The sequence below is a fragment of the Nomia melanderi genome, chromosome 8 (genome assembly GCF_051020985.1).
Source record: "Nomia melanderi isolate GNS246 chromosome 8, iyNomMela1, whole genome shotgun sequence".
NCBI classification, from domain to species: Eukaryota; Metazoa; Arthropoda; class Insecta; order Hymenoptera; family Halictidae; genus Nomia; species Nomia melanderi.
Window position 1 is genome coordinate 17,539,443 of NC_135006.1, and position 27,121 is coordinate 17,566,563.

Sequence of the window (27,121 nt, forward strand, 5' to 3'; positions counted from 1 at the left end):
ATGTGAATATATTGTATTTTTTTATGTAGTCTGTAGAATATGTATGGTTATATCATATTTTATATATAATCTATAGAATGTCTATAAGTATATTTTATATTTTATAGTATGGTCTATAGAATATATATGGCTATATCATATTTTGTAATATAATCTATAGAATGTCTAGAATTATATTTTATAGTATAGTCTATGGAATATATATGGCTATATCATATTTTGTAATATAATCTGTAGAATATCTATGATTATATTATATTTCACATCCTTAAAAATTCGAATTTGTTTACCGTTTACTTTCAGCTATGGTAATTTAAACTAAAAAGATCTGAGTGACATTTACCTCTGGCAACTTCCATTTGAAGGGGTTAATATAGGTAATAACAACGTCGCCTTTGTTTCAGCTTCTTTTCCAGAACAAAAGGCTCACGCAGTCTTGAAATGAAGTTTGATGTCGTCACCGTACTGCGGATGGCGTGCAATTTCCATCAAACAGGAATGCTATGGAATACAAAGTACAAGTTTCAATATTAATTACTAATCAAAATGCAAACTGCAAGGAAACAAGTTTAATCCTTCTACTTAAAAACGTCACCGGTTATTCCGTAATTAAATATGAAAATTAGATAATCTAAATACACTCTAATATACTTTATTTATATATAATAAATTGAAATGAAATTTTGGACGTATCTCTTAAATAACTTTGAATATTTTAATTCGCAGTAGTCTATATTGCATTTCAAAACTTGAAATGCCTAATGCAAGTGCCAGCACGGATCAACTCGTAACCGGTCAACGTGTTAATTGAAGTTCGATCTTCAATGGAAGAATTTACTTTCCTTTGTTTCATTTGAACGTTACACGCTATTAGAAGCATAGATCAAGAGTTCAACGATCAATCTTTACAAGTGTACTACTGTGCAACACAAATCCCAAGTAAAATACAAAATCGAATTCCTCATTGTCTTCCGTAAGTTAGAAATTTTTAATCCTTGCACTCGGGAGGTGACTCTCCACCACTTGATTTCCTACAGTAAAGCTATAAAGTTTGATATTTAATATTATACTTCATACAATGCATCAGTCTGAGAAATATTCACGTAAAATTTCTCGTCGAATTGGTTTCACAAAATATCGTCTTCATCTCAACAGAAAATGTTGAAATATTTCTAGTGAAAAACTCCGGAGTGCAAAGGGTTGGTAGCTGAAATTTAGCCGGCGTTTAATGTATGAACTCGTGACCGCTTAACAACGCGTTGATTCTCTAGACGAGAGTTGTTCACGTGGTAGAAAGTATGTTCGAAGCCGTCGCTAGATATCTTTCACAGCCATGCGACTGGGTCGATCGTTGTACGGAGATGTGGGTCAGGCACACGCCCGAACCCCCTGGATTTTCATCTCGCCCCTTCCTCCGGCGGACACGCGTGTGTAACGCATACCTAACCTCCAACGGATGATCGTCCGTTCCCCGTTTACGAAAACTCATCGGTTACACCGTTGAAACGGACACGGGAGAACGCTTTAGAACCGTGAACCTCTCTCTATCAACACGAAACGTCTGTCGTATTGATCACAACGGCACTTCTACTATCAGAATCGAATCGTTCGCAGATCAAACTGTTCTATTCAACTCGATTCTTCAACCCTTTGCGGCCCGAAGTGCTATTGGTTTCTCACTTTGAGGTTCACGTCGGCGTTCATTCAATTGCAGCTTGATATCACGCTCTATTTATTTGTTCAAGAATATTTGGGAGTCATTGAGATGTTACTTTTAAATGGTACATTTGTGATGCTACAGATAAATATAGAAAAAATCGTTAACCCTTTGCGGACGAAGATTCTCTGAAACATACAAAACCCACGACAGATGAAGCTAAATTACATAAGAATTACTTATAAATATTATGGCGTGAAGATTAATTTTTTAATCTTAAAGCCCGGGAAACCGCGGCTATAGCTGTTCGTATCGAAGTTTGAGGTTTAAAGTTTGAGTGTTTGTATAAATAATTTCCAGCGTGAAAGGTCAACTACTCGCAGAATATTTAGCACCGAAGAGGGAAGGTGTACCGATAAAACCTTTAATCGCGTGAGAAATCGATGGAAAGGTCTGCTTACGGAATCGATTACGGCAATTGGCGGTTGAAGGGTCCTGTTAAACGAAGGACCTCTCTTTAATGGAGTCTGAAATGAATTGCGCTTTTACTACGCTCGAAACACACCCTTCCTCCTCGGGCAAACTCAAGAAAAGTAGATAAAAGGTTATCATCCGACTCGGGTACTCAATACTAATCAAATGAAAGTCTCCGATGTAATCGTTATAATGAGGCCGGCTTCACGGGGGCAGCGTCTCCGGGACATTCTCCTCTGCCCTTTCGATAAATTAGTAATTTCATTCTAACCGGAAGCCATGGGAACGTGATTGCAGGGGAAGAATATCCCGAACGAACTTTAAATCGAATAACTTCCTCGTTCTTTTACAGGTTCAATAATTAAACAACGTTGTATTCTCGTCAGCCTTAATGTTTCTAAAAGATTCCGTTAGATCTTAAGTTCATTGTAGCTATAGATTAATTAACTCTGATGTAATATCTGTTATTAATTTCATAAATTATTGCTCGTCTAATATTAATCTTTAACCTTTAGAGTAAATGTAGATGCAAAGTAAGCATAAAATTGATTTCTTTTGCTACGGAATCGCTCGCGACAAAGTTGTTTTATCAAGCACAGTTCAGCCGTAAATCACAAGGCAAGGGTTTAATCAAGTGTACTCGTGAAAATGATTAATTCATGACAAGATGGTAACGAAATCACTTGTACGAAGAACCAGTGAAGTGTTTTATCAGCAGAATTTGAAGATGTTTCTATTCTATTGCAACCTCTACCCGTTTTAACAATTTTTTCTATATTTATCTGTAGCATCACAATTGTACCATTTAAGGTAACATTTCAACAACTCCCAAACATTCTTAAATAAATAAATAGAGCGTCATATCAAGCTGTAATTGACTGAACTAACGTGAACCTCAAAATGAAACCAAGAACACTTCAGACCGCAAAGGGTTAAAGGTTGGAAACCGCCGAGTAACAACGCAAAATTGTTTATGAATTTATGCTATATATATTTAATCGTAAAAACAGTAATACACAAGAAATAGTCCGTTTCATTTCGTCAAATCGAATTCCGTTGGCGTTTCGTTTAGTCGACGACCTGGCCGGGGATCTTCAAGCAGACCTGGGGGTTGTTGTGCTCGTCGACCAGCGACAGTTGGATGGTCAAGAAGATCTTGGGGTAGATCTTCTCGATGGGCATCTTCAGTTTGTAGGTGACGACCTCACCCTTGTCCAGGGGGCATTCTCCGTTGGCGAGACTTTTGCAGGCGTTCTGCTCGGGCAGTGGGTACGGGCTGTGCGCGTTGCCGATCTGAACGTCGACTACTGGTCTCAGGGTCTTCGTACTGGCAACTGTAACAATTCGAAGTTGGTCGAAGTTAGCGCGAGTGTCTAACTATCCTGCGCTCAAAGCCGAATGGCTTTCGCCTCGCGAATACAACATGGCCGACGAGTAACCGAGCTCTCGTCATGTGTCGCTTAGAATCCAATGTTGAGTGGATTTCTTATTTTCTGAACTTTGTCAACTTTGAGGTAAATATTCTTTGTTGGTATTCGAGAATTTATGATTTATGTAACGAAGCAAATCCAATAGCAGGGAATTCTATTGCATAGATCATTTCTATAATATTAAGATCTATGTTTCTGCTCGGCGATAATTAAGTCGATTTGAATGTCAGTGGTGTTCTAAGATTTATGCGTCTAGGTGCTGTTAATTAGTTGCTTTCGTATGTAATCGTATAAATGATAATTATGGTAGTACTGTATGATATTATACTATTGTGTTTATTTTAATATGAATTTCTATCAACTGTCTACTCACGAACGGTGAAGTCGATGGCAGCGTCAGCGAAGGTGCCCCTCTTCAAGTCGCAAGGGAGTTTGTTGCACCCAACGATGTTCACATTTTTGGGCGCCGGTTGGCCGCTGCAAGTGAGGAATTCCGACTGGAAGGAGTCGGCGATGAGGAAAGCGGCGACGAGGTAGACTGCAATCACATTTCGATTCGTTGTTACGACAATAAATGATCAAGTAAATAACGTTTCTTAGATCTTTTATTTTCCTTCTTACTGCAAAATTTGGATGTGTGAAAAATTCAATAATTATAGTTTCTTTAAGATTCATTGAAATATCTAATATTATTCCTGGTGGAATATTGGAGCCTATAGAGTTCAAAGGGTTAATTACGAAATAATAACCGGTGACATAGAATACTTTCTGCGTAAAATCGCCAGTCAAAAACTCAATTATTTTAGAAGCAATCCAGAAATACAAATAACATATCCTAATAATTAGAAGTATCAAATATAATTTGTCTTTCAATTTTTAATTTTCACAGATATGAAAATATTTCATAAGTCTAGTATAGTTAGCAGAGAAGCGAAACTTTTATGTCAGAAAGATCGAAGACACTTCGATGCTACTGTCGAGCAATTATAAATATCTTATGGTTCTAATTAGTGATGGTTACATACCGTAGGTAATGATTGCCATTTTGCTGGTTGCTGCGGTTGTCGGAACCAAATGATGACCGTTCCAGACGAATGCTCGGTATTTATTTCTCAACTTTATCTAATCAACCCGGTGGCAACGCCGGAGCAAGTGTTGTCAGTGATATTCAAAAACACTTGAAATCTGCGCACCTGTTCTCCAGCTGAGTAGGAACAGCTGCTAGATCTGTTGATAAAAATCGACGAGAATAGGGACGGTTTCGTTAACTCGCGCACTGATTAGGAGGAACCCTGCATTTTCTTTCGAAATCTAGCGTACCTCGAGTGTTTTTAGATTAGGCACTTTTACTATCGTAGATAGTTATTCTGCAGGTGTTCACTATTTGATGACACTTGAAAAAACGTATTTCTTCGGTTAGATATCCGTCTGCTGATCGTTTCGATCGTTTGTTATAATTTACCTCGATAGACACGATTATTCTACGGTAAATCGAATGATTTCAAATGAAAACCTACACTTCTAGGAAATAATATAAATATGAAATATTCTATCATATTCTACTATTTGCAAGTATTCGAATTAATGTATTCAAATCATCGACGCCTAGTAGAAATTGAAACAAGTAACAATTCACGAAATTACTCTCGATTTCGAATCGAACGGACGATCTCTCGTCGCAATCATCGCAATGAAGGAACGAATGACTCGTGGAAGTAAAACAGGCATTAAACAATGTAGAATGTTTTATTCAATCCATAGAGTACAAAACTATCGTTCTTACCGAAAGATCATTAACACTAATATCTAATATTTAATTAACTAGTATTAAATATAATATTTAATAATATCCAATGTTATCAACATTGTTTCGTCAAAGTTTCTATATTCAGAAATTATTATTTTCTATACTAGATTTCTTAACTTAACTTTATTTCTAAACTTAATTCATTTCATACTGCATTTCCAAAAGTTTTTCTTTTAATTTGGACCCTATAAACGCAGACAATAACATCGTAAGGTTCTCTTAAAATTCATTAAAATATTTAATATTAGAACTGGTGCAATATTCGAGCCTACGGAGTTCAAAGGGTCAAACGATTCAGCGTCCGTCAATTCGACGAGCTCCGTATCTATCGTTAATCCAGCTTCATCCCCTAACTCCGATTCTCCTTATTCGCCTCAGAATTTTCCTTCTCCAACGCTTCTTCCTCTTCTTCCTCCATTTTAGCGGAATTTTCCCCCGCAAGTCGCTCGCAGGGAACATTCTTCCTCCACGGCGGCATCTGGACGAACTTCTTTATCAACAGGTCGCGCACGCAGGTCGGCGTGATCTTGAAGAGCGCGTGGTACACGAAGTACCGCCATGACTCGTGCCTAAACCGACGTTTGAACAAGATCAATGTTAACCCACGTCACGCGTGTCGTTCAATTAAGAATAATCATAGACGATAATTGCACAGATTACCGGGGGCTATCTAGAACCGTCCCGATCGGTCTAATTAATCGAAGTAGCCAGGTGTTCCCTTGCAGGTGTCCGGTTTGCCGAACAAAAAATCGAACTTCACCGTAGACGCGAGATACGACGGGTCGCTATCTTTCGTCGATGGCTCCAGATACGAGGGAAACCACCGACGACAGTCTCGAACTCGCTTTCGCGCAGCTCGACCGCGCTGCAGATCTCCTCGGAAACCGCTCGTGGGTCCAGCGGGGCAGTTTGTATCGGTTTCACGTTACTCGTGTCGCAGATGTTATAAATTCTGTCGTTTCCACGAACTCTACGCGTATCAAAATTCTTTAAAATTTATCGTTTTTTTTTAATGCAGGTTTTATGGGATTCAGACGTTTTGAATAATTCTGATTCGATTTCTGCGAATATTACAAGTTCTATGAGATTGTATCGGTTTCGTGTTACTCGTGTCGCAGATGTTATAAATTCTGTCGTTTTCACGAACTCTACGCGTATCAAAATTCTTTAAAATTTATCGTTTTCTCTTTAAATATAGATTTTATAGGATTCAGACGTTTTGAATAATTCTGATTCGATTTCTGCGAATATTACAAGTTCTATGAGATCTAAACGTTTCTGGAATATTTCGAATATTATTCCTAACATTTGAAACTTCGTTGATTACTCTCGCTAAGGAAACTTCCGTTTAAAGTCTATTGATATTTCCTCGGTTTTAACGCACCGATTGCCACGAGAATTTTAGAGCTCCACGGGTTATTCCTTCGTCGCAGCAGTGAATAGGGAATAATTAATTAGTTATTACAGCTTCGAGGAGTTGCGCTGGAAAGACGTGTCACGCACGTCGACATTGACAATTTTGTTGCATTGCGCCTATTAGATTGTCTCGAAATGTATCACTCTATACAGAATGAATAATAAACAAAATTCCTCATATGCAATTCCTATAAAAATTGTAACAATAGATTATTCTCAGTTTCTTCAGACGTTCATTATAGTACTGAAATGGAACTATTTACTTTCAAAATCATTTCAAATATTCCAATGCTTCGAAGATACCACTAATTGCTAAACAAAAAAATCGAAACCAATCATTTCGACTGGCAGTTCATCGCGTCATCGTATGGCAAGGGGTTAAAGTTGCAAAAACACGATCCTCCGACTGTTCCGAGGTTTCCCTAGGTTCTCACAGACTACCAGTTAGAAAAGTGACGCACTTGTAGACCGTTGACGGGTGTTTATCGAGCAGAGCGCCCTCGAAGGCCTCGTAGATCCCCGGGTCTGTCAGTTTCTCCAGGTTCCCGGGCTGCGCCACGGACCCGAAATATCGCGAGTAGCTGGTGAAGTAATCACCGTAAAAGTTCCTCGCCTCGTCAGTCATCGAGTTCCTCATCGCCTCGAAGTGTTCCGCTTGCCGCGCCAATATACTGCTCTCCCTGAAGAAAGATCCTACAAGAAGGTACGAGAACGAGCTCCCTTTACGTTACACCTCTTCGGTATTCTCGCTAACGTCGCGGAGTAATCTTTTAACGAGCGAACGAAACGGGCACGGTAACTGATTTCCATACAGATCGATGGATTACGTTAATTCGTATGATCGATCGAGCTGTAATTAAATTTTAACTAGAATATTCCTGAGAAACGCGTGTATCAACCAGAACGCAATTTTTTAGCAATATTCTATTTGCTGACATTGAGGGAATACAGTTATAATTACAACTTGATTGATTGTACGAATTAACGTAATCCGTGTTTCTTACTTGATCGAAGGATTTCATTAGAATCGATAGAATTTGAAGACTAACCCTTTGCGGTCGAATGTCGGCATTTCGAGATGAAATTTTCATATTTGGAATGCTAAGTCACAAAGGGGTGATTTAATTACTCGAATAGCAAGAAGTTAGTACGTAGTTTCCTTTTTCCAATTATCTAAGCAATCGATGTATAATTTAGCTTCATCTGCTAAACGTTTCCTGTACTTCAAGGGATCTTCGTCCGCAAAGGGTTAAGACTGTTTTATTATTGATAATTTGGTTTAGTAAAATTGTGATTACAGACCAGGAATAAAAGAAACGACCTTGACGCCATACTTCTCGAGTTCGAGCCTAATGGCGGTGGCCCAGGCGCCGATCGCGGCCTTCGTCCCGCTGTAAGCGGCCACTCCAGGGATCGGCTGGATGTTACAGTGGCTCGAGATAACGACAATGCGGCTGGAGTGCGCTCGGATCATCGGCATCAGTTCTCGAGTGATCCTCATCGTACCAAGGAAATTCACTTCCACTTGACTCCTGATCTGATCCTCTGTTTGCCATTCGAATTCGCCGAAGATCATCACCGCGGCGTTATTGACCAAGCACCGTAGCTCTGTGAACAGATCGTTCCGATACTCGTTCATTTACGATGTCTTAGTAATGTTAATTACATATTTCTCTGTCAAGATATTTCTTATCGAAACAATCCAACAGAAACTCGGAGTGCGAAGGGTCAACAAATCCTCGGTTGTTAATTTTCAAAGAAAATTTCATGGAACAGTCACTCTCAATGAAAGATACGTTATCCTCGATCAGAGTACTTCAGACTAATTCTATATTTGACAACAATAATCTATATTTGATAACAATAATCTAAATTTGACACCCGTTGATCCCGATATATTTCAGAACAAATATTCGCAACACACATTCGCACTTCCATAAATTCAAACCAAATCCCCGACACACCTATGCTCCTAAAAAACACCTGTACCCTCAAAAATACTTCTCACTTTCAATAAAGAAACTGTTCGAAGAGTTCATCCAGGACTTATCCTAGTGCGAATTTACCTAAATTCTCCCGCGCCAGGAGCGTTCGCACGGAGTCAGCGAAATCAATCACGCTGACAGGTTCCGTAACATTCAGGGGGTAAACGAACGCGTCCGCCTCCCTCAAGTTTCTCGCCCCCAGACCGTCGTTCCGCAGCACGCCGGCGATCACGGTCGCCCCCAGTTGCCGACAGTGAAGGGCCAAACTGTAACCCAACCCTGAATCGCAGCCAGTCACGACGATCGCCTGATTCGCTCGTATTTTATCCCGGGACTTACACCAGGAGTACAAATAATTTCCACCTGAAACGAGGAAATATTGGACTCGGTTGTTGTTCGATCGTTCGAGATCAACGCTGCTGTTGTATCTTGATGTATAATGCGACTTGTTTGTCAGATAGTTGATAAGTAATGTCAATTTGATCAAGGAAATTGAATAATTAGCCGACAGGGAGGTGATCGGCGAATGGAAGAGATCGATGATTGGAAGTATTTGATAGTTTATTTGGGATAATTAATATTGGAACGTTGTTTGCGGAGTAGGTGGAATTGTCATTGACACTAGAACTACCGTTCAGAATGACTGGTTTCGAGTTGTTTGTTTCGCAATCATTAATATCTTGAAAGCACTCAATATTTGAAATGATCTTGAAAATAAACAGTTTCTTTTGAATACTCCAATGAATATCCGAAGAAACTGAAAATAATCTATTGTCACAATTTTTATAGAGATTACATATCAATCGTATTAAATGCTCGGTAGTTCTAATGTTAACCATTTGACTGGGTTAATGACAATTTCAGGGTCTTTGCAAACACCAGGAAAGTGGCAAGCGATCGCATTCTTTCGTTTCAGTTCAGAAACTGAACGCTTTATTTTTACACAAGATTGTAAATATCGATCGTTGTTCCATTTCTAAGCAGGTGATAAGAAGAATGAATAATTAAGAGACAAGTAAATAAAGTTACTTCGATACGAACCGACAGAGTGACACTTTTAGTCAGCGCAGCGGAGAACCGCCATTGCGCCGCTCGCCACTCGAGCGGTTAGGAATATTATTCGAAGGAACTTTCATTAATCCTTTGCGAACGAAGTGCCAAACCTTCAACAGATGAAGCTAAATTATACATCAATTGTATAATTGATGGAACAAAAGGAAACTGCGTGCTGATCTCTTGCTATTCGAGTAATTATATCATTTTTTCTGACTTAGTCTTCGAAATATGAAAATTTCGCAAAGAGTTAATTTACATGAACATCCGTAGCTTGATGTTAGCGTGAGTTCTATCATGTCAGTGTTGATCGATGCAGTGGGTATCACGATTGCAACGAGTCATCGACTTTTGTGCTGATGTCTGATCCGGATAAGAGGATAGTCGACCGGTGAGCAGATAAGTTACGTCATGGCGGCGCAGATTTTAGACTACGTTCACTCTTAGAATATTTTTCTAATGTAATTAGTGCAATTGGTGTGTTGGTGTAAAATCTTCGCCACAAGTCGGACACATTGGAAGGTAAGGGGTTGGTCTAACAATGTTTATCCTTACTTACCGATGCAACACAGGGAAATCGTCGACGCCGTGTATTTGTGTCCCTTGTTCCACGAATAAACAAGACTCAACAAGGTCGCTACATCAACAGCGAGCATCTTCGAGTGTCTTCTTAAGCACTTTGCTAATCCCATCGCCGAATTGAAGCTCAACACTGGAACTACCGAATGCGTCAAAATCACCGAGTTCTGAATTATTCTTTTATAAACGAAGCTTGAAATAATATTGGAACTTTGAAAGGACAGATACGTCCCTAAGAAATGAATTTATCAGCATGCGAACAGACTTATCAATCGAAACCTAAATAGATGACCTAATTCCTATAGGAAAAATTAGAAAATTCTTCTGAAGATTCGACTGCTTGGTAGTTCTAGCAAATCTAATTGTAACACTGTCAACGTTCACACGGTGTACTCTATATTTTTTTAAACAATATCATAATCAATGAGAATAAAATGACACGATTGCAGTTCACATTTCAAATTCCTCACGTATAGATTATTGTTTACCAGTAAAGAAGTCAATTTCAAATTGCAAATGGCGCACAAGTCACAGCAGATCTAAGGATCGCAAAGAGAAACGGAAATCGGAGATTTTTAATGATTAAATAATCAACAAGTGTGCGAAGGAAGCGAATAAACACGCGAGGCGAGGCGATCTTGCCGTCCTGGCCGCAAATGGCTGCTACGGGACGTGAAAAGAAAGAAAACTGAAGTTCCCCACTCTAGGGCTGGCCGTCCCGTTGCTCCTTTTTCGAAATTCAAACGGCAGGGCCAGATCTGCTCCCGCGATTCGAAGAAACGTTTGCTGCCCGAGATAAACATCGAACGCCACGCATAATTCCTGTCCACCGTGTATATTTGTCGTTCTGTTAGGTGGACACGGTTGTCAGTTGAATTGTGGAGAAATACGTTCAACTCTTTGCACTGTAAGGTCACCTCTGACACGGTGACATTTGCGACATTGTGAACTAAATATGAGAATTCTGATTGTATTCGTTTTGTTGATAGAAGTATAAAGTTCAAATGACTCCAAGCAATTCCTGCATTAGAGAAGTTAGACTATAGTTGACAGAGAAAGGGTGAGAGTTATAGTGCAGAGGGTTTAATGGAATTATTCCTAGTCAATGGGGTTTCGATGGGCACGTTTATTCTGAGAAGGAAGTACGTGATTTCTTTTTATTGTATCGTTAAGTATAAAGACACTCGAAGGCACCACTCGCACTGGCTGAGATGTTTTAATATTTCATGGGGAAACGTTCCTTGGACCGCTTCACATTCATTTGAATTGCAATCATTCCCATGCTGCGTGTGAATAAATCATGGCCCGTGAATTTTTGAGAGTTTCGCCGAGTTCTTTTCGTCGAAGAGAATACTAAAGCTAGGAGTAATTTAGTGACGGTGATTCTTAACGTGAAGTGATTTTTGAGTACGAAAATTGCTAGGATACCTGACGGTTCCATTAGAAACATTATAGAATTAACAAGCTTCTATTTAGATAGAAAATAATGTCAAAGATAAAAGTAACTCTAATCGAAATCACAGTTATAAGCCATCGATCGCAATCCTCGGATTCTCGTTGACAATAGAATGAAAAAAGACTAACGGTTCGTATAAGGATTTACGCAATATTTTTGGAAAAGTTTGTAAATCTTTACAGAGTAAAATATACAACTGAGTAATACGGCATACTTTACATAAAAATTAACAAAAGTTAAGACTAACAATACGGTACACCTTAAGCTAATTCTTCTTGCTGAATAAAATCATAGTTCAATCGGTACACAAGATTCATTTGACTGATAGTTAATTAAATTGCTATATTACAAGCATCGTGTTATCACCAGAAGTAGCACGTTCCGTTCGTTTTTAGTCTCGGTTGATCCTTTCAAATCTTCGTTCAGAGGGTGGGCTGTATTAAATGCCGACGGGTTGATCTTCGACTATCACGTGAGGATTTGCGTGTAGGTCGTAGCTTGGATCTCCATCCGTAGCCATTCTTCCCAACCAGGAGAACAAAATTAGAATTCCAATAAATGCTAGTATTCCCATAATACCTATCACTGCGTATCTTTCGTATATCGACCCAGATGTGTTCCTACGCCTTGGCGGTGGACTGACTATCAGCTTCCACCACCTTAAGAACCACTCCATGGCTGACTTCCTCTTGTATTTGTTCTCATCGTGATCGAAGGATATCTCCTTAGGATCATCGTACGCCTCGCAAACCTTCCGTGATGTTGGTGTGGATAATCCCAAAGATGAATCGATATTTACAATAGAATAAGGTGGACCAAGTTTCTGATTGTTTAAATGCACGTTGTTGATATTGGTGTGTACTGAGTTCATGCTACTAGAGGCGCGTGATGTAGCTACTGTGGGAGAGGATGAAGTTGTTAAAGTGTGATTCTGATAGGATGTGGATTCAACTCTTAGCGATGGACGTTCCTGTTCTGGTTTCTGCTCTCTGTCTTCGCTGAGCTATGGAAAGAGATAGTGTAAGTTATTTGTACATCATTTGGAATAATGAAGATTGTGTACAATTGCTTCAAATATATACCAGAGGCAAACCAAGACCAGCTCGTGCCCAGTTAACTCCTGCCAACTTTTCTCTCAATACATCAGCCACAGGAGAGACCAATTTCGAGTCAGGAAAGATACATTCCTTGCACGCTGGACATGTGTATCCTGCTGGTGCCGTTGTTGCTGGCAAATGCCTGGCATATTTATCCAAACATGCCCAATGAAACATGTGATAGCAAGTTAGCCGAACACAGTCACCTTCGTTTAAGTTTAATGAACATAGATTACAGACTGGATTGTAGTCATGATCGTGGAGCCACAGAATATACGACTGTACGATACACTGAAAAAGATACAACAAATTTGATGGCATTAATGTAGGTTCATCATGGAAAGACAAGATATGTCCCTAAAGTTGCAAGCAATCTGTTGACATTTGTATGAATAACAATGTCAATAAGTTTTCTATGACAAATTTAGTTTCAGTGTTATTAGAGAACACTGTGAACTGTACATAAACATTACATTGTTTCTAGTATTTATTCAACACGATTGCATCATCGATAAAAATTGTTTGTCATAAATTGACGTCTAGATGTTCCTTATTAAATTAATTCAATTATTGTCCAAGTTATTAATGACTGTATACGCACCTTTGGATGATTTGTAACCATACAATGTTCACAAACATTGACACGGTGTTCAAAACAAAATAAATTTGTTACTCTTCGTTTCGGACACTTGCACAGCCCCATATTTTATGAAGACAATACGTTCACAGCATTAAATTACGTATAAGAACGAAACGATGAACTAGTTAATAAGGAACACTCCCATTAATGAGTCTTTTCACATGACATATCGTAGTCTCATGACGGTTTCAAGCTTCATCATAGTATGACACGGCCACCATGTTTCATCGGCCACGTCGTCTGACATTTTGCTAGGAAAACAGAGAGGAAACCACCAATAAGATTTTTCCGTTAAACGTCCCTGGCAAATCAACGCTTTTCTTTAGAAGTTTGTTCGAATACTTTCTGTTGAATGGAATACTCACATTCAAAAACTTTCCAAAATTACAATATTTACGCGTAACATAAAAGGAAAGCTGTAATAAAAAAAATACTATGACTGCAGACTGCACATTCTTCCAAAAAAATTATATAATTTAAGAAATTTTCTCATTATGATTTTCTGTACAAGTACAATTTATTTAATTTGTATTTCATTCAATTGTATTCTGTATATTTATATGTTACGTGACTCTTGTCAACATTTTTTATTGAATACCATTATAAACAAGCTCCATATACAATACTCTGTCCCTGGAATATATTTTTTAAGACAATTAATCTACATCTTTTTATTTTTATACATTAAAAATTAATTAAACGCACTGTTACTAACGATTACTTCGTATTGTTGATGTATAGAATTTAAACGACCAGTTTGAAATCGAAATAATTAAAATTCATAAACATTTAAACTGGGAGTCCCATATGTTCATATGATACTGTTAGGCATAAACAAATACAACATGCTCCATTTACAAAGTACAAAATGTACATATAATTATCAATAACTTTTGTAATAATTGGTAATTTATAATAACTTCTTTAGTTTGTAATACAGTAAATAATAATCAATTCGATGCCTAGTTCTTCTTTGTAGTCAGCAAAATGGCTGGATTGTTTAGATTCGTTAAAAGTATAACAACTATACAATTACCGGTACAAAACAGGAATGTATCGTTATCTGCGACATCGTATCTTAAAGAAAGTGAGTAGCAACTATTAATTATTTAACAGAAATTTGAAAAACGGCTTGAACTTTATGACGATCCCATGTTTTGAATATTCTAACCTATACTTTCGAATTTATGTAACCTCTCATCTCACTTTTCTTTGTAGTTATCGAGAAAAGGGAAGGGAATACAATAACATATGAGGGAATTATAAAACCTGACGAAAATGATAAACGATTTCTAAAACCTAAAGGAAATGCCTGTCCTGTGTGTTCCTCTGGTCTTGACATTAAACATACAGTATGAGTTTACTTTCTGACATAAATTATATGTTCCAATCAAGTATCTCAATTTGTAATATTTCTAAATAGTTAAAAAACTATTTTAGGATGTCCTTATACTTAGTCAGTTCGTAAGATCGAACGGTAACATGTTACCACGTAGAATCACTGGTCTGTGCAAAGTACAACAGAAAAGAATAACCACAATGGTTGTGATGGCTCAGAAAGCTGGTAAAGTATAATTAATTTATTTGAATTGAACTCAATCTTGGAAATTCATTAATATTAAAGATACTCCTATTGTTTTTGTCCCGTAGGATTAATGCCAAATTTAGCTCCACGAAATTCTAAGAACGACCCTACCAGAAGGTACCAATGGAAGAAGTATAATACGTACTATGACGAGGAAACTATTAAACAGAGATATTGGTTGAATTAATTCTATAATTATATGTAATAAATATGAATGATAAAAGAAGTAATAAACACATGTTTCGTTGGTTATTGAACGATTTATTTTCGTTATTTAAGCCATACGTTTAATGTTCCTCTATCATCGATTCACTCAGTAAATACTTTGTTCGCGTGTAATTCGACGTAACCGAATAGGTTAGAAATCATGTTGAAACGTAGGCTAATAACAACTTCGTGGTGTAAATTTCAAAAACGATACGTGCAAAATAGTTCTAAGGTAGTGAAAGGTGAACGCAATGATCATGAAATTGCAAAGATTCGCAATATCGGAATTTTGGCGCACATCGATGCTGGTTTGTTGAATTATATTATATTTATCAATATAACCTATTATTCTACGATGTATCTGTCACGCAAATAATTTTTAATAATGACTTTTCAGGCAAGACAACTACCACGGAAAGAATGTTATTTTACTCTGGCATCATTCGATCCATGGGAGAAGTACATCATGGCAATACGGTAACAGATTACATGGACCAAGAACGTCAACGCGGCATAACTATCACTTCAGCAGCGGTGACGTTTGAATGGAAAAATCATCTTATTAATTTAATAGACACCCCAGGGCATATTGACTTTACCATGGAGGTGGAACAAACTCTAAAGGTATTGGATGGAGCAGTAGTTATACTCGATGGTTCTGCAGGTGTGGAAGCTCAGACACAGACTGTGTACAAGCAAGCTGATAAATATGGCATACCCAAAATTATTTATGTAAACAAAATGGATAGAGCAGATGCGAATTTCGATGCAAGTCTGAAGTCTATTGAGTCAAAATTACATGTAGAAGCTTTACCTATACAGTTCCCCATTAAGGTGCAAAGGCATTTGAATGGCATAGTGGATGTAATTACTCTAGAGAAAATGATTTTCGAGACAAATGATGCAGGTATGAAACTAACAAAATTGAAGTTGTCAGAGAAAGAGGACAAAAGCCTATGGGAAATGGCACTTGAGAAGCGTAGGCTTCTAACTGATAAATTGTCTGGTATGGATGACAATCTAGCCAATGTAATTATTGCACAGGAGTCTTTGGATAACATTACACCACAATTATTAACAGATGCTTTACGCAGGAGTACTATACATATGAAAGGTGTTCCTGTACTCTTAGGTAGTTCTTACAAGAACATAGGAGTGCAGCCTTTAATGGACAGCGTCCTCTTGTATCTACCATCTCCTGATCAGAGTAAATACTTCAAATATTATAAATCCTTTGATAATCATTTGTCTGCCAGAGCATTTAAAGTAGTGCACGATAAGCAAAGAGGAGCTCTTACTTTCTTCAGAATTTACACTGGAGAAATGAAGAAAAATGACAAAGTGTATAATGTTCAGAAAGAAACATCCGAACAGGTCACTAAATTATACACTGCTTGTGCGGATGATTACCAAGAGGTATTAAAGATTACTAATGGCAACATTGCAGCAGCTGCAGGACTCAAAACTACCACAACCGGTGACCTAATAGTAACCAACGCATTAGCAGTCAACAGAGCACGAGAAAAGCTCGAATCAAATACAAATATCACACCAGAAGAGATAAACAACTTCTTCGATTCGAACTCAGCGTTAGAGCATGTTTTCTTCTGTGCAATTGAAGCGCCATCTCTCTCTTATCAGGTAGCTTTGGAGTCTGCTCTGAAGCAACTGGAAAGGGAAGATGCAGGTTTAAAGGTAACTCTAGACGAGGAGACTGGGCAGACTATCCTCGCTGGCATGGGCGAACTGCACATAGAAATCATCAAAGAAAGAATTCGATCAGAGTTCAAAATCGACGCAGATATTGGCCCACTGCAAATTGCCTACAGAGAGACAATAGTAGACCCCGTTAGAGACACTTTCACTACAGAGTACGCAATAGGGAAGTATAACTATGCAGTCACGCTCACTATATCATTAATACCAAACTACAAGGAAGCCCGAACTCTGCTGCTAGACAAATCACCAGAATCCTGTTCAAACATAAGCGCTATATCACTGAAAGTAATGAAAGCAGTAGAGAAGGGTGTAAAATCGGTTCTGTTGCATGGGCCTAAGCTAAGTTACCCTGTTATAAACATGGGAGTCAAGTTACATTGGTTGGAGTTTAAACCTGCCACTCCAACAACAATTATCACCGCAGCTGTGTCTCAAGCTATCAGGAAGGTACTTTTATTCATTATTTGACATCATCATACTTTACAATAACGTTCCTTTCATGCTCCACCGTCTCAACTACATTCTTCTATACTCCTAAATGCCTGTTTTCGTTTCCAGCTTTCACCTCTGACAAAATCAGCATAGACCTCGGCTTTTGATCCAGCATGGTCCTTTTCATGTTCCGCTTGTCGCCGGTTTTCGTCTCTTCACGCAACAAGTACCTGTCGTGCCATTTCTCTTGCATGGCTCTCATAGCGTTCTCCTCTTCGCTATGTATGCAGGTGTCTGTGAACGTTTTAGGGACACTGAACTTCTTGAACACGTCCTCCGAAAGACTAGTGTCCTGGCGTTTAGATCTAGCGTTCATCAATGGCAGAGCATAGCGTTTCAACTTGGCGTGCCGCTTGAACTCTGACGTCCGGGGTAGCTTGCCTTGTCGGTCGAAGAAGTCGTTGATCAGAATGTCGCTCTTGATCTGCAAGTTCCTCAGGAAACTCTCCTCGAGTTTCCTCTTGGTGCCTTTGCTGTCGTTGCTGTCCTCTGAGCTGACGTTGTCGCCGCTGACGTGCTTCGACGTGCCCTTCTGATTGCTAGCCTCCCTGAATCTGCTTTTGGTTCTCTTGACGTTGGTCTGGGTCGACCTCTCGACGCCACGAATACCCCACTTCAACATGTAAGCGTCGAGGAAGCTGTGGTACAGCTCGGAGCAGACCTCCTGGTGCTCGTAGTGCTTGTCTATGAAATAGACCCTACGCAGGCGGCAGTTGCCGCAGATTTGCAGTCTCTGAGTGGCAGCGTAGGTGCTGTTGAAGGCGGTTTGAGTTAACTGCGACAGGTCCAGTTCCAACTTGTTCCATCCGGCCTCCAGTTTCACCCTCACGCGACATATCACGCCCTTGGAGTTGTACCTTTCCGACTCCGCGTTGGTGAACTGGAAGTGGTGCAGGCAGCTCTGTGTGTCCACTACCTGCGTCGTTCACGAGGACTGTGTTAACGCTAGAACTATGCTTGAAACAATTAGGATCTTAAGTGATGCCTGACAAGATCATTGCTGAACACTAGAACAACTGAGCAGTCAAATCATTTCCAAATTTGTTTATAGGACCTCTAAGAATACGGCTACTGAGATTTCAATTATGATTCATTTTGGGTATCACTAAATCAATTTCTTTAGTAATTCCACAGAGAAGCATCTGTTATCTTTCTAATAATTAGGAAAGAAGAACGTGTTGGGTAGTTCTAACGTTAACTCTCAATCTTAACACACTGGACGCTAAATTTCAGCTACAGCTACAGCTCTATCCTGTTTGATCAAGACCAGATCACCAATTTCAAATTTCCCCTTCAATTCTAAAGAATCCACTGACAACACACCAGCTACTGACATCACACTAACTACCTCGGTAGTTCTAGCGTGATTCCTCCTATCTCTAGTCAGCGTAATTCACTCAGATACTCCACCTGCACTTGCAAGCGGCAGTGCGAGTTCAGGTTCTTGATGACGACGACGAGGACCGGCAGTTCAATACTGAGGAACCTTGACGAATCTGACGGGCAGAGGATCGAGGTGCCGTAGTCGTCCGGTTGCTCTAGGTCCTGCACTTCGATGACCTGCCGATTCCCGGTTCCAGTAAATTAGAACCGCACAGAATTAACTCAAGAGAACCTACATTCTCCAGCAGATCCGAGTCAAGGATCTTGCGAATGCGACCCGACTGCGACTGGCGCTTGCTCCAGTACTCTAGCGGCTTCTCGCCGACGCTGTACAGTAGCGAGACATACCCAGCAACCATTGAACCACGAGATTCACTCTCGACACCGGGGAACGTCGACTCGAATCCACGCTTCTTGTTCGCAGACTACGTCGCTGGAGAATTTCGACACGGCGATCGGTTCACGCGACGCCAGTCAACTTTTCCCTTAGAAATATCCCCTATCCCTATGAACGTGGTAGTTCCACACTGACGAAACGTCGATGTGTCTGTCCAGTTGATGCACGCCAGCACGATCCTACTGCTGGAGCCGATAATGCAGCTGGAAGTGGTGGTGGAGGCCGAGTACGCGGGGGCTGTCATGGCGGACCTCCGGAAGAGGCGAGCAGAAATTCACAGTTTCGATGTTCGCGGCGAGAACAAGGTAACCAAGAGTAGTTTCGATGCTTTCACCTGGATCGTTACGTTTCTAGTTTTTGGGAGAGAACTGGGAGAACTGGGAATTTTGTCCCAACGTTTCGCCAGCATTGCAGCTAAAGACTGATACTGATGCCTTTAGCTCCCTGACGAAGCCAGCTGCAGTGCTGGTGAAACGAATATTCATTTTTCTAGGAACAGAATAAACTTTACTGATATAAAATAATAAAATGATAATATAAAAAAACCAATAAGTGACTGCCGTATATACACGGCACTCGTCGCGAAAGGGTTAAAGTTGTACTATAGACGATTAGGATAAATACTCATGCCATTGCATCGACGTAAACGCTTCATGAATATCTGTCAAACTCGACACGCGTCAAACTGACAATTCCGTACACCTGATAAAATTCCTACACGGCTCTCCCGAAAGCCAGAAATGAATGTAAGGTAACGAAGAGTTAACAATTGAACAACGTATGAAATACAGGTGATCAACTGCTGCGTCCCCCTGGCAGAGACGTTAGGCTACTCGACGGCGCTGAGGATAGCGTCCTCGGGTCACGCGACGTTCTCCATGGAATTCAACCGCTACGAACCGTTAGATTCGTACAACGAAGCGGAGGTGATCAAGAAGGTCACGGGAGTGATCTAGGAGCGAACGATGTCTCAGAGTAAAGAAATAAACGGTCACGTGACGACGGGATAAATGTGTAGACGAGAGCCTGGCGAACGGCTAGCTTCCCTTTCTCTCTGATCCTTTTGAATTCTCGTGTATTAATAAAAATCAGCGTAGTTCAACTTTACAAAGGTGTAAATTCGGTCGATCCAGCGTAAAAATCGTTTCACACAGACGGCAACAACGCTTACACCTAAGGAGGACAACGGCTCGCGCGTCTTATCCTCGATTAATTACATGCTCGGTTTCACATTTTTTTTATTCGTTCCAATCTAATGAAAATATATTGCAGCATTATCAATGGTGCGTTACAATCTTTCTTATACGATCGTCGTTCGCGGTCGCCGATCGCCGGGGCCGGGTGACCGGCGGAGCAAGAAACCCGAAGAGAGACGGAGAGGAGGAAATTACAAACTGCTGCTGCTGCTGCTGCTGCTGCTCTGTGGGACCGGTCCCGCGATCGGCCGCCGCGCATAAATATATTAATATTGCTTAAGATCATGCAAAAATGTCATACATAGTAAAATATATGTATGCGTATATATTATTATATGTATGGAGGGATTAAATGTTAAAAATGGGGATGAGACTTGCAACGAACACGTCGGTTGCACAGAAATCTTTCTCTCGGAAAAGTATTGCAAATGGGAACGACTCCAGGGGATGAAACGTTCGAGTGCGCCGGCGTCGCGCGCGGCACTCGTTCGCCAAGTGAAACGTACAATAAACTGGCGAGCGACGCGACGGTGCAATTCCGGGCGCGCACGCACGCACGCTCGCGTCGCCGTTGAGCCTTTCAAGATCGGTTTAACCTCCGAATCGCGCGGCAACGTTCGCGGCTCGATCGAGTCGGGCGCAATCCAAAGACGACGGAGTTCCCTTATCCCTACGTCAACACGTTTTGAGCTCTGGAAAATCGATTGCCTTGAACGGCGCGCGATCGTCGCGGCCAGTATAAAATCCTCTGTCGACATACAATTCGATTCCTTACAAAAAAGAGAAGTAGAACAAAGAGAACAAAAAGTATAGAACGAAGAAAGAAAGAGAACGAAGAGATACGTGACAATCTTATTAATATGCTCGGTCGTTACATCCTAATTTGTTTGCGTGAAACGTTACGAAGTTTAAATACAATTACATATCACTTGCGCGCGCATATAAAACCGTTATCGTCCACGAGAGGGTAGAAAATACAGCACGCGCGGAGAGTTTCTTAATTAACAAACAGCTCAGATATCGGCTCGACTTCTGGCCGCGTCTCGTTCGAGGTACATCATATATATATATATGTTTCTTTTTCCATTTCGAAACGTTCTTTTCCCGTATCGGTCGCGAGATCAGTGTTTTCCCCATCGCGGAAGAGGGGAAAAGCGACGAGGATGCCTCGCTCGTCGCGCGCGTTCCCCGACCAACGTCGAGTCCTCGGGAAACGAGACCGATCCTCGCTGGCGGATCGCAGGGAAGGCGAAACCGGAATTCCCTCCCGAGGAACCGATCCGCGTCTCCGGGGCCCGAGGAGGAATTAAAAAAGTAAACGCAATTCGCCGGCGGAATCTCATGACAAGGGTAACCGTATCGGTCGCGAAAAGAACGCCCGTCGCGTACAATGAGAAACGGGAATATCGGGTGTCAGCGACATCCTTTTATTGCATCCTTCACGAATAAAAATCGCAGTTAGCGTTCGTCGACGTCCATCGACGGAACGGCGAGAGTCAACGTTTCCGACGCGTCCTGTCAACGACGAAACGCGTCGCGCGGGGTAGACAATATCGTTTTCCCGACGATTACAATAACAAAGAATGTCGGCGCAACAATCAATGGGGAGAAAAGACAAAATTCGTTGCAGAGGGTCTTCCGTTTAATACTGCCCAACAAAGATCAATAGTTTTCTCGTTTAGCGGCGTCGTATGGCAACAGCTGGCTGATGTAGAAAAGAAATTCCTCGCAAAGCTTCTCCTATCGCGTCATGGTTCCTACTGCTCCTCTTCGTCGTCTTCTTCATCATCATCATCAATCAACAATCATCCTCATCATCATCATCATCCTCCCCGCTCCCGTACAACCCTACGATTTCGTCCGCACACGGTTATTGCAGCAAATACACGTGACACCATTTCATTCCGGGTCGTCCTCGTTCGACCCGTACTCGAGGCCCTCCTGGCGTCACAAGCTGACCAATTTCGGCGGGTTGGCGTCCGGGGAGCTGAGGTCCACGGCGGATAGGTTGTTTCTCTGTTGCGTCGAGCAGGACGGTATCATGGGCGTGGAGACCGGCGTGAGGCCTGTGCCGCCTTCCATCAGCGACTCGAAGTTGAACGGTATGCCGCTGGTCGGTGTCGTGATCGGCATGCCCGCGACGTCCATCGACGGCTTCATGAACGCTGGCGTCTCCACCGTCTTGAACGGCAACGTGTCCGGCCGCTCCTTCGGCTCGCTGAAGATCGGCAACGAGTTCGGTCTGTTGTTGTTGTCGAACCCGACCGGCAGCGAGTTCGGCCGGTTCGGTCTGACGTTCGCGTTCATCGTCGTCTCCTGTTTACCCATCACGTTGTCGTTCTCGGTGAATTGATCCTCGGCCGGAAGGTCCGGCTTTATCACGGGCTTGATGTCCGGAGGTGACGCCGAGCGGAGCCGGCAAACCGCTCTGTGGGCTTCCAGGATGAACTCTAGCTCGTCTTTGGCCTGCTGCAGCTGGTGGATCTCCTCCTGCAAGCTCTGTTTCTTTTGTTCCAGACCCTCAGTCTCCTGCAAACGGAACGCGCCTGTTAGTTACGTGATTGTTACCTCTTCAAAGCTTTATCTACTTAACCAATTCTCTATCGAGGATTCTGATACTTGGCTTTAAGCTACTGCCTTTCATACCCTAACTGTTACATACATCTTAACATACCCTAAACTTTCATTGCAAGCCCTAAGATACCTGTCGACCTTTTAGCTACTGTACACTCCAGTAGCTTCTTTCTCTATCGACAGTTGTACACATACTCTAATCTAACATAATCATCATTCCCAAACCGTAGCAACAAGGTTAACACTAGAACTACCAAATGCATCAAATGACCCATTCCTACATCCCTTCCGCAACTATCTAAAAGGACCGGATGTTTCAAGGAAATGAGTAACGAAATTGATTGAAAAATACGCAAACTAAATCATAATTCAACTAAAATCTCAGCAGACTACTGGAGTTTCCATAGGCAAATGAAGAACTCTAACAGAATTAGTTCTAACATTGAACAGTACAATCCTATCAATCCTATCCAAAGCGCGAGCAATCAAGTCCTCCAAAGATCATCTCCGCTGATTGACGATCCAATAGATGATCTTACTTCTAGCAGGGCATTGGTGTGATCCATTCTTCGCTTGCGGCACCTCGCAGCTGCCATCTTGTTCCTCTCCCGGCGTATCTGCCTGCGCTCCTCCTCCTCCGGGGTCATGCCGATCGTTCTGGTGGGCCTTCTGCCGCCCATGTTGCGCCTCGCTGGCTGCTGCGGCTGCGGCTGTGTCTGATGGGGCTCCACGAGGGTGGTGTTCGTCGCTGCCACCGGGGCGGCACTCGCCGCGATGATGTGGTGCGTCGCCGTGTTTTGGGTCTGCGCCGGGGTCGGCTGCGACGGCTCGACCAGGGGCGGCACGAACCCGGCCTCGCGGCTGTGCGACGCTGACTCGCTGGTCAGCTCGAGGAACGTCTGCTCGATGCTGCGGAGCGTCGTCGGCGTCAGCGTCGGCGTCGTCCTCGTCGGCACGCCGCTGTGTAATCCGTCCAAGGATACCAACTGCAACGGAAAGACAGCCTGTTAATCACCGGTTCTCATTTCAACCCCTTGTCTTATTTCTTTCGCGACTACGTGCAACCATTTTGTTGCTTCTAGTTCGATAAAACGAGTGCAATTTTACGTTTGGAGAACTGCGATTGGTAATAGTAATATTTCAGTTGAATTCGAAGGGAGTAGATGACATTTGTGAAATTCTATTTAATGAAGACTTCAAACAGGATTAACCCTTAGCTGTCCGAAGTGCTCCTCTTTCTGACTTTGAGGTTCACGTCGACGTTAGTTCATTCGATTACAGTTTAATATGACGCTCTATTTATTTATTCAAGAATATTTGGGAGTCATTGAAACGTTACCTTTAAATGGTACAATTGTGATGCTACAAATATAGAAAAAATTGTTAAAACAGGTAGAGGTTGCAATAAAATAGAATGTCGAGTCTGATTCGACATAGGACTGCTAAGAGTTAATGAAGTTCTAATGAAGATTTCAGTTTCGTACGATGATGAGGCAAGTTAACGCGTTCCAAGGAGATTTCGGTTATATCTTGCTTATGAACTATATTGATTTTTCATAACATATTCAGTTATATTCAATTATATTTGGCAATTTTTATATATCTTCATATCATTCCATGTTCTCCCTTTGTAACACAATAATTACATCCTTATGTAAAGATATTGGGAAGTATCGATAGCCAATGCTTCCCAATATCAATCAGCTAACACAATCATTCCCAAAGCGTGAATGTAATGACTCTAAGTCTCGAAGCCCCCGACACCCGACTCGCGAGAAGTAAGCTCGAGTCCCGAAACCTCGAATTCGCTCTCGTTAATAGCCCGTAAACAATCTATCCGTCCATCTATCTAATCGATTCATCTATCCACGGTTCTGTCTATGCGTACCGGTGGCGCAAGGAGCGCGAGGGACGGCCGCGCGCACACAGAGACACGCGCGAGCGCGTTTCGGCGAGCGCGCAATACTGTTTGAACTCGGCCAGGTGCGACGAGATCATGAAACGGTTGGGAAACAAATGGTTTTCCGCTGGCAGCTGTGAAACGGCGAACGATTGCCTCTAGAGAATCGAACGCCGCGCGTTACACGGTAGCCGGTTGCCTCGCGGTTGCGCCGCGCGGCCAGAAAAACCCGCCGCGCGTTATCGGCACCGGTAACTGCTTGAGCAACGTTGCGTTTCGGTGGATGGAAAACCTCGATCGATCGGTGGGAAAACGAGGAGAATGGAATAGGGGATGCGAGAGTCGCAAATTTTAACCTTTTGACCTCGGAAGCTTGTCACTAGAAATACTCGACACTTTCCAATAAGACAGACGACACTATATGAAACGAACTAATGAGGAAGCATACGTAAACTAAGAAACAGCTATTTTATAGAAATATCTCACGTACTGACGCATTATACGAAACTTAGTATTATATACAACACTAATTTTGTTGCTTCTATTTCATAAGTTTCCAATTCGAAGGATATTTTGATCGTACGATTAATTTCTAGAATTCTATTGGAGATCCCGATGATTTGCACCTTCGAGCTTTGTAATAGGATTACATACTGTTGGTAATTTGTACGTTACGGTGAAGAATTGTGTTGACAGTTTTTCGGTCTTCGCTAGAGCCGCCATTGAAGTCGCAGGAGAGTTTGGCCAAGTGCGTACGAGGAAAAAAATACAACAAAGAGCCGATGGAAAGGTACGCGCGATCCGGGACACGCGTTATCGTTTCCTCCTCCCCCCCGGTGCCGCGCCACTCCGTCATTCGTGCCCGCGATATCGCGGGAGGCTTAATCCGGCGAGATGTTCCGATAAAAATATCCGTGATTCAATAGCCGATAAGCTATCGCGCGAGCCAGATAGATCGTCCGCGGGGTTACGTTCCAAGGTGTGCGCATCATTATCGTCGGCATCATCACCGCTAAAATTACAACGAATTATCGCGACGCTCCTAACGATTATCCCCGTTCCACCCCCCAACCGCGTCGCGTTGATCGGCGATCCTCGAAATCTGTTTACTCGTTCCGATCGCGGTCGCCTCGACTGAGAATAGCGATCGGTTCGAGCTTCGGACGGCGGGCTGGAAATCGCTGTCTAGTCTCCTCGGCCTTCCAGTTACTGAAAATCCAAGGAGAGACTGCTCGAGCGTGACAATGGACGGTTGAAAGTGATCTTTGTTCGCGGGTTCGGCTCGCCGCGCGGAAGTTTGGAGAGTTTAGAGAGACACTTTAAGGACTTTTCTGCTCGGCTCGAGGACGCGGCTCCGAGTTTCTCCGCGACTGACGAAATCGTGAATATTCTCAAGGACGGGACTCGCGTCTCTCTCGGACGCGACAGCCAGCCGGTAGCTAAAAAGCTAAATGGGTCAAAGAGGATAGAGCCAGTTCCTCCGAGACGAACTTTTGCTCGACAGGTTTGGAGCACGTCAGTTAACGAACGTTATAAACATTCTCCGGTAAACGTTCACGTGGATTTTGATCGATGCATCGCGTCTCGATCGTCTATTCTTGAGCCTTTGCGGACCAGGACTCTAAAGTACACAAAGCTTGTAACATGGCAGCTGAATTATCGAATAATTGCTATACTGATCTCTTGCTTCGAGTAAATCAATCGACAATCCTTCGCGACTTCCAAGTATGAATTTCAACTAAAACGACAGCAGAGTCGAGCCTAACTCCAGATCAAAATCAACGTTCTTCCAAGAACAACAGAATAAACACGTCCGTGAACCTATCCTTGATCAAGTAGTCTCCCAAATCGAGATCCGTGTTTGCGATTTTCACGCGGCGAAGGATGAATTCCCTTTTCCAGAACTCTCCTTCGAAAACGCGGATTCCTCCAGTCGCTCCGCTTAGCCGCGTGCGCTCGGACGTCACGGCGATAGAAAACCGATTGTCAGTCAGCGGACGGATTTCATCGCGGGGACGACGGTGTGCGTGCGCGTCGGTGCACAACGCGAGGAGACGAGCTCGGCTGTGTGGCG

General features: G+C 41.9%; 7 protein-coding genes and 1 long non-coding RNA gene across 12 annotated transcripts in view; 3 read left to right on the plus strand and 5 right to left on the minus strand.

Moving 5' to 3' along the window:
* Positions 1-3,098: 3,098 nt before the first annotated feature.
* On the minus strand, positions 3,099-4,756 carry LOC116423890 (NPC intracellular cholesterol transporter 2). The gene is made up of 3 exons (XM_031969606.2): positions 4,587-4,756; positions 3,935-4,099; positions 3,099-3,465 (listed from the first exon to the last, which is right to left on the minus strand). The coding sequence occupies exons 1-3, from the start codon at positions 4,603-4,605 to the stop codon at positions 3,200-3,202; spliced, it is 450 nt and encodes a 149-aa protein (XP_031825466.1). The 5' UTR covers positions 4,606-4,756; the 3' UTR covers positions 3,099-3,199.
* Positions 4,757-5,294: 538 nt separating this feature from the next.
* On the minus strand, positions 5,295-11,040 carry sro (SDR family oxidoreductase shroud). Of its 2 annotated transcripts, XM_031969772.2 has the most exons (6): positions 10,890-11,040; positions 10,382-10,540; positions 8,851-9,132; positions 8,087-8,392; positions 7,246-7,477; positions 5,295-5,937 (listed from the first exon to the last, which is right to left on the minus strand). In XM_031969772.2, exons 2-6 carry the CDS (start codon positions 10,512-10,514, stop codon positions 5,718-5,720), a joined length of 1,173 nt encoding a protein of 390 aa, XP_031825632.2. In that variant the 5' UTR covers positions 10,515-10,540; positions 10,890-11,040; the 3' UTR covers positions 5,295-5,717. The 2 variants fall into 2 exon arrangements, with proteins under 2 accessions (XP_031825632.2, XP_076226320.1); XM_076370205.1 differs by lacking the exon at positions 10,890-11,040 and having other exon boundaries at positions 10,382-10,599.
* LOC116423954 (uncharacterized) lies at positions 7,336-10,599 on the plus strand. Of its 2 annotated transcripts, none has more exons than XR_004234351.2 (4): positions 7,336-7,487; positions 8,085-10,016; positions 10,096-10,213; positions 10,292-10,599. It is a non-coding gene; the product is annotated as an uncharacterized LOC116423954 (long non-coding RNA). The 2 variants fall into 2 exon arrangements; XR_004234352.2 differs by having other exon boundaries at positions 10,395-10,599.
* A 953-nt stretch (positions 11,041-11,993) lies between the features above and the next one.
* On the minus strand, positions 11,994-13,845 carry LOC116423951 (zinc finger protein-like 1 homolog). The gene is made up of 3 exons (XM_031969776.2): positions 13,556-13,845; positions 12,940-13,245; positions 11,994-12,860 (listed from the first exon to the last, which is right to left on the minus strand). Exons 1-3 carry the CDS (start codon positions 13,655-13,657, stop codon positions 12,297-12,299), a joined length of 972 nt encoding a protein of 323 aa, XP_031825636.2. The 5' UTR covers positions 13,658-13,845; the 3' UTR covers positions 11,994-12,296.
* A 535-nt stretch (positions 13,846-14,380) lies between these two features.
* On the plus strand, positions 14,381-15,436 carry mRpS18A (mitochondrial ribosomal protein S18A). The gene is made up of 4 exons (XM_031969778.2): positions 14,381-14,681; positions 14,813-14,946; positions 15,035-15,158; positions 15,245-15,436. Exons 1-4 carry the CDS (start codon positions 14,582-14,584, stop codon positions 15,364-15,366), a joined length of 480 nt encoding a protein of 159 aa, XP_031825638.1. The 5' UTR covers positions 14,381-14,581; the 3' UTR covers positions 15,367-15,436.
* Positions 15,403-20,808, plus strand: mRRF2 (mitochondrial ribosome recycling factor 2). The gene is made up of 4 exons (XM_031969771.2): positions 15,403-15,694; positions 15,784-17,552; positions 19,536-19,682; positions 20,169-20,808. Exons 1-4 carry the CDS (start codon positions 15,547-15,549, stop codon positions 20,331-20,333), a joined length of 2,229 nt encoding a protein of 742 aa, XP_031825631.1. The 5' UTR covers positions 15,403-15,546; the 3' UTR covers positions 20,334-20,808.
* Positions 17,546-19,339, minus strand: LOC116423953 (uncharacterized). The gene is made up of 3 exons (XM_076370008.1): positions 19,217-19,339; positions 19,008-19,172; positions 17,546-18,513 (listed from the first exon to the last, which is right to left on the minus strand). Exons 1-3 carry the CDS (start codon positions 19,337-19,339, stop codon positions 17,632-17,634), a joined length of 1,170 nt encoding a protein of 389 aa, XP_076226123.1. The 3' UTR covers positions 17,546-17,631.
* Positions 20,809-22,193: 1,385 nt separating the features above from the next.
* Positions 22,194-27,121, minus strand: part of kay (transcription factor kayak) — a 61,121-nt gene continuing 56,193 nt past the window's right edge. For all 3 annotated transcript variants that reach the window (XM_031969774.2, XM_031969773.2, XM_031969775.2), the window contains exons 2-3: positions 23,687-24,133; positions 22,194-23,102 (exon numbers count right to left, since the gene is read on the minus strand). In XM_031969774.2, the coding sequence (XP_031825634.1) occupies positions 22,521-23,102; positions 23,687-24,133 (1,029 nt within the window). In that variant the 3' untranslated portion in view covers positions 22,194-22,520. The remainder of the gene's footprint in view (positions 23,103-23,686; positions 24,134-27,121) is intronic.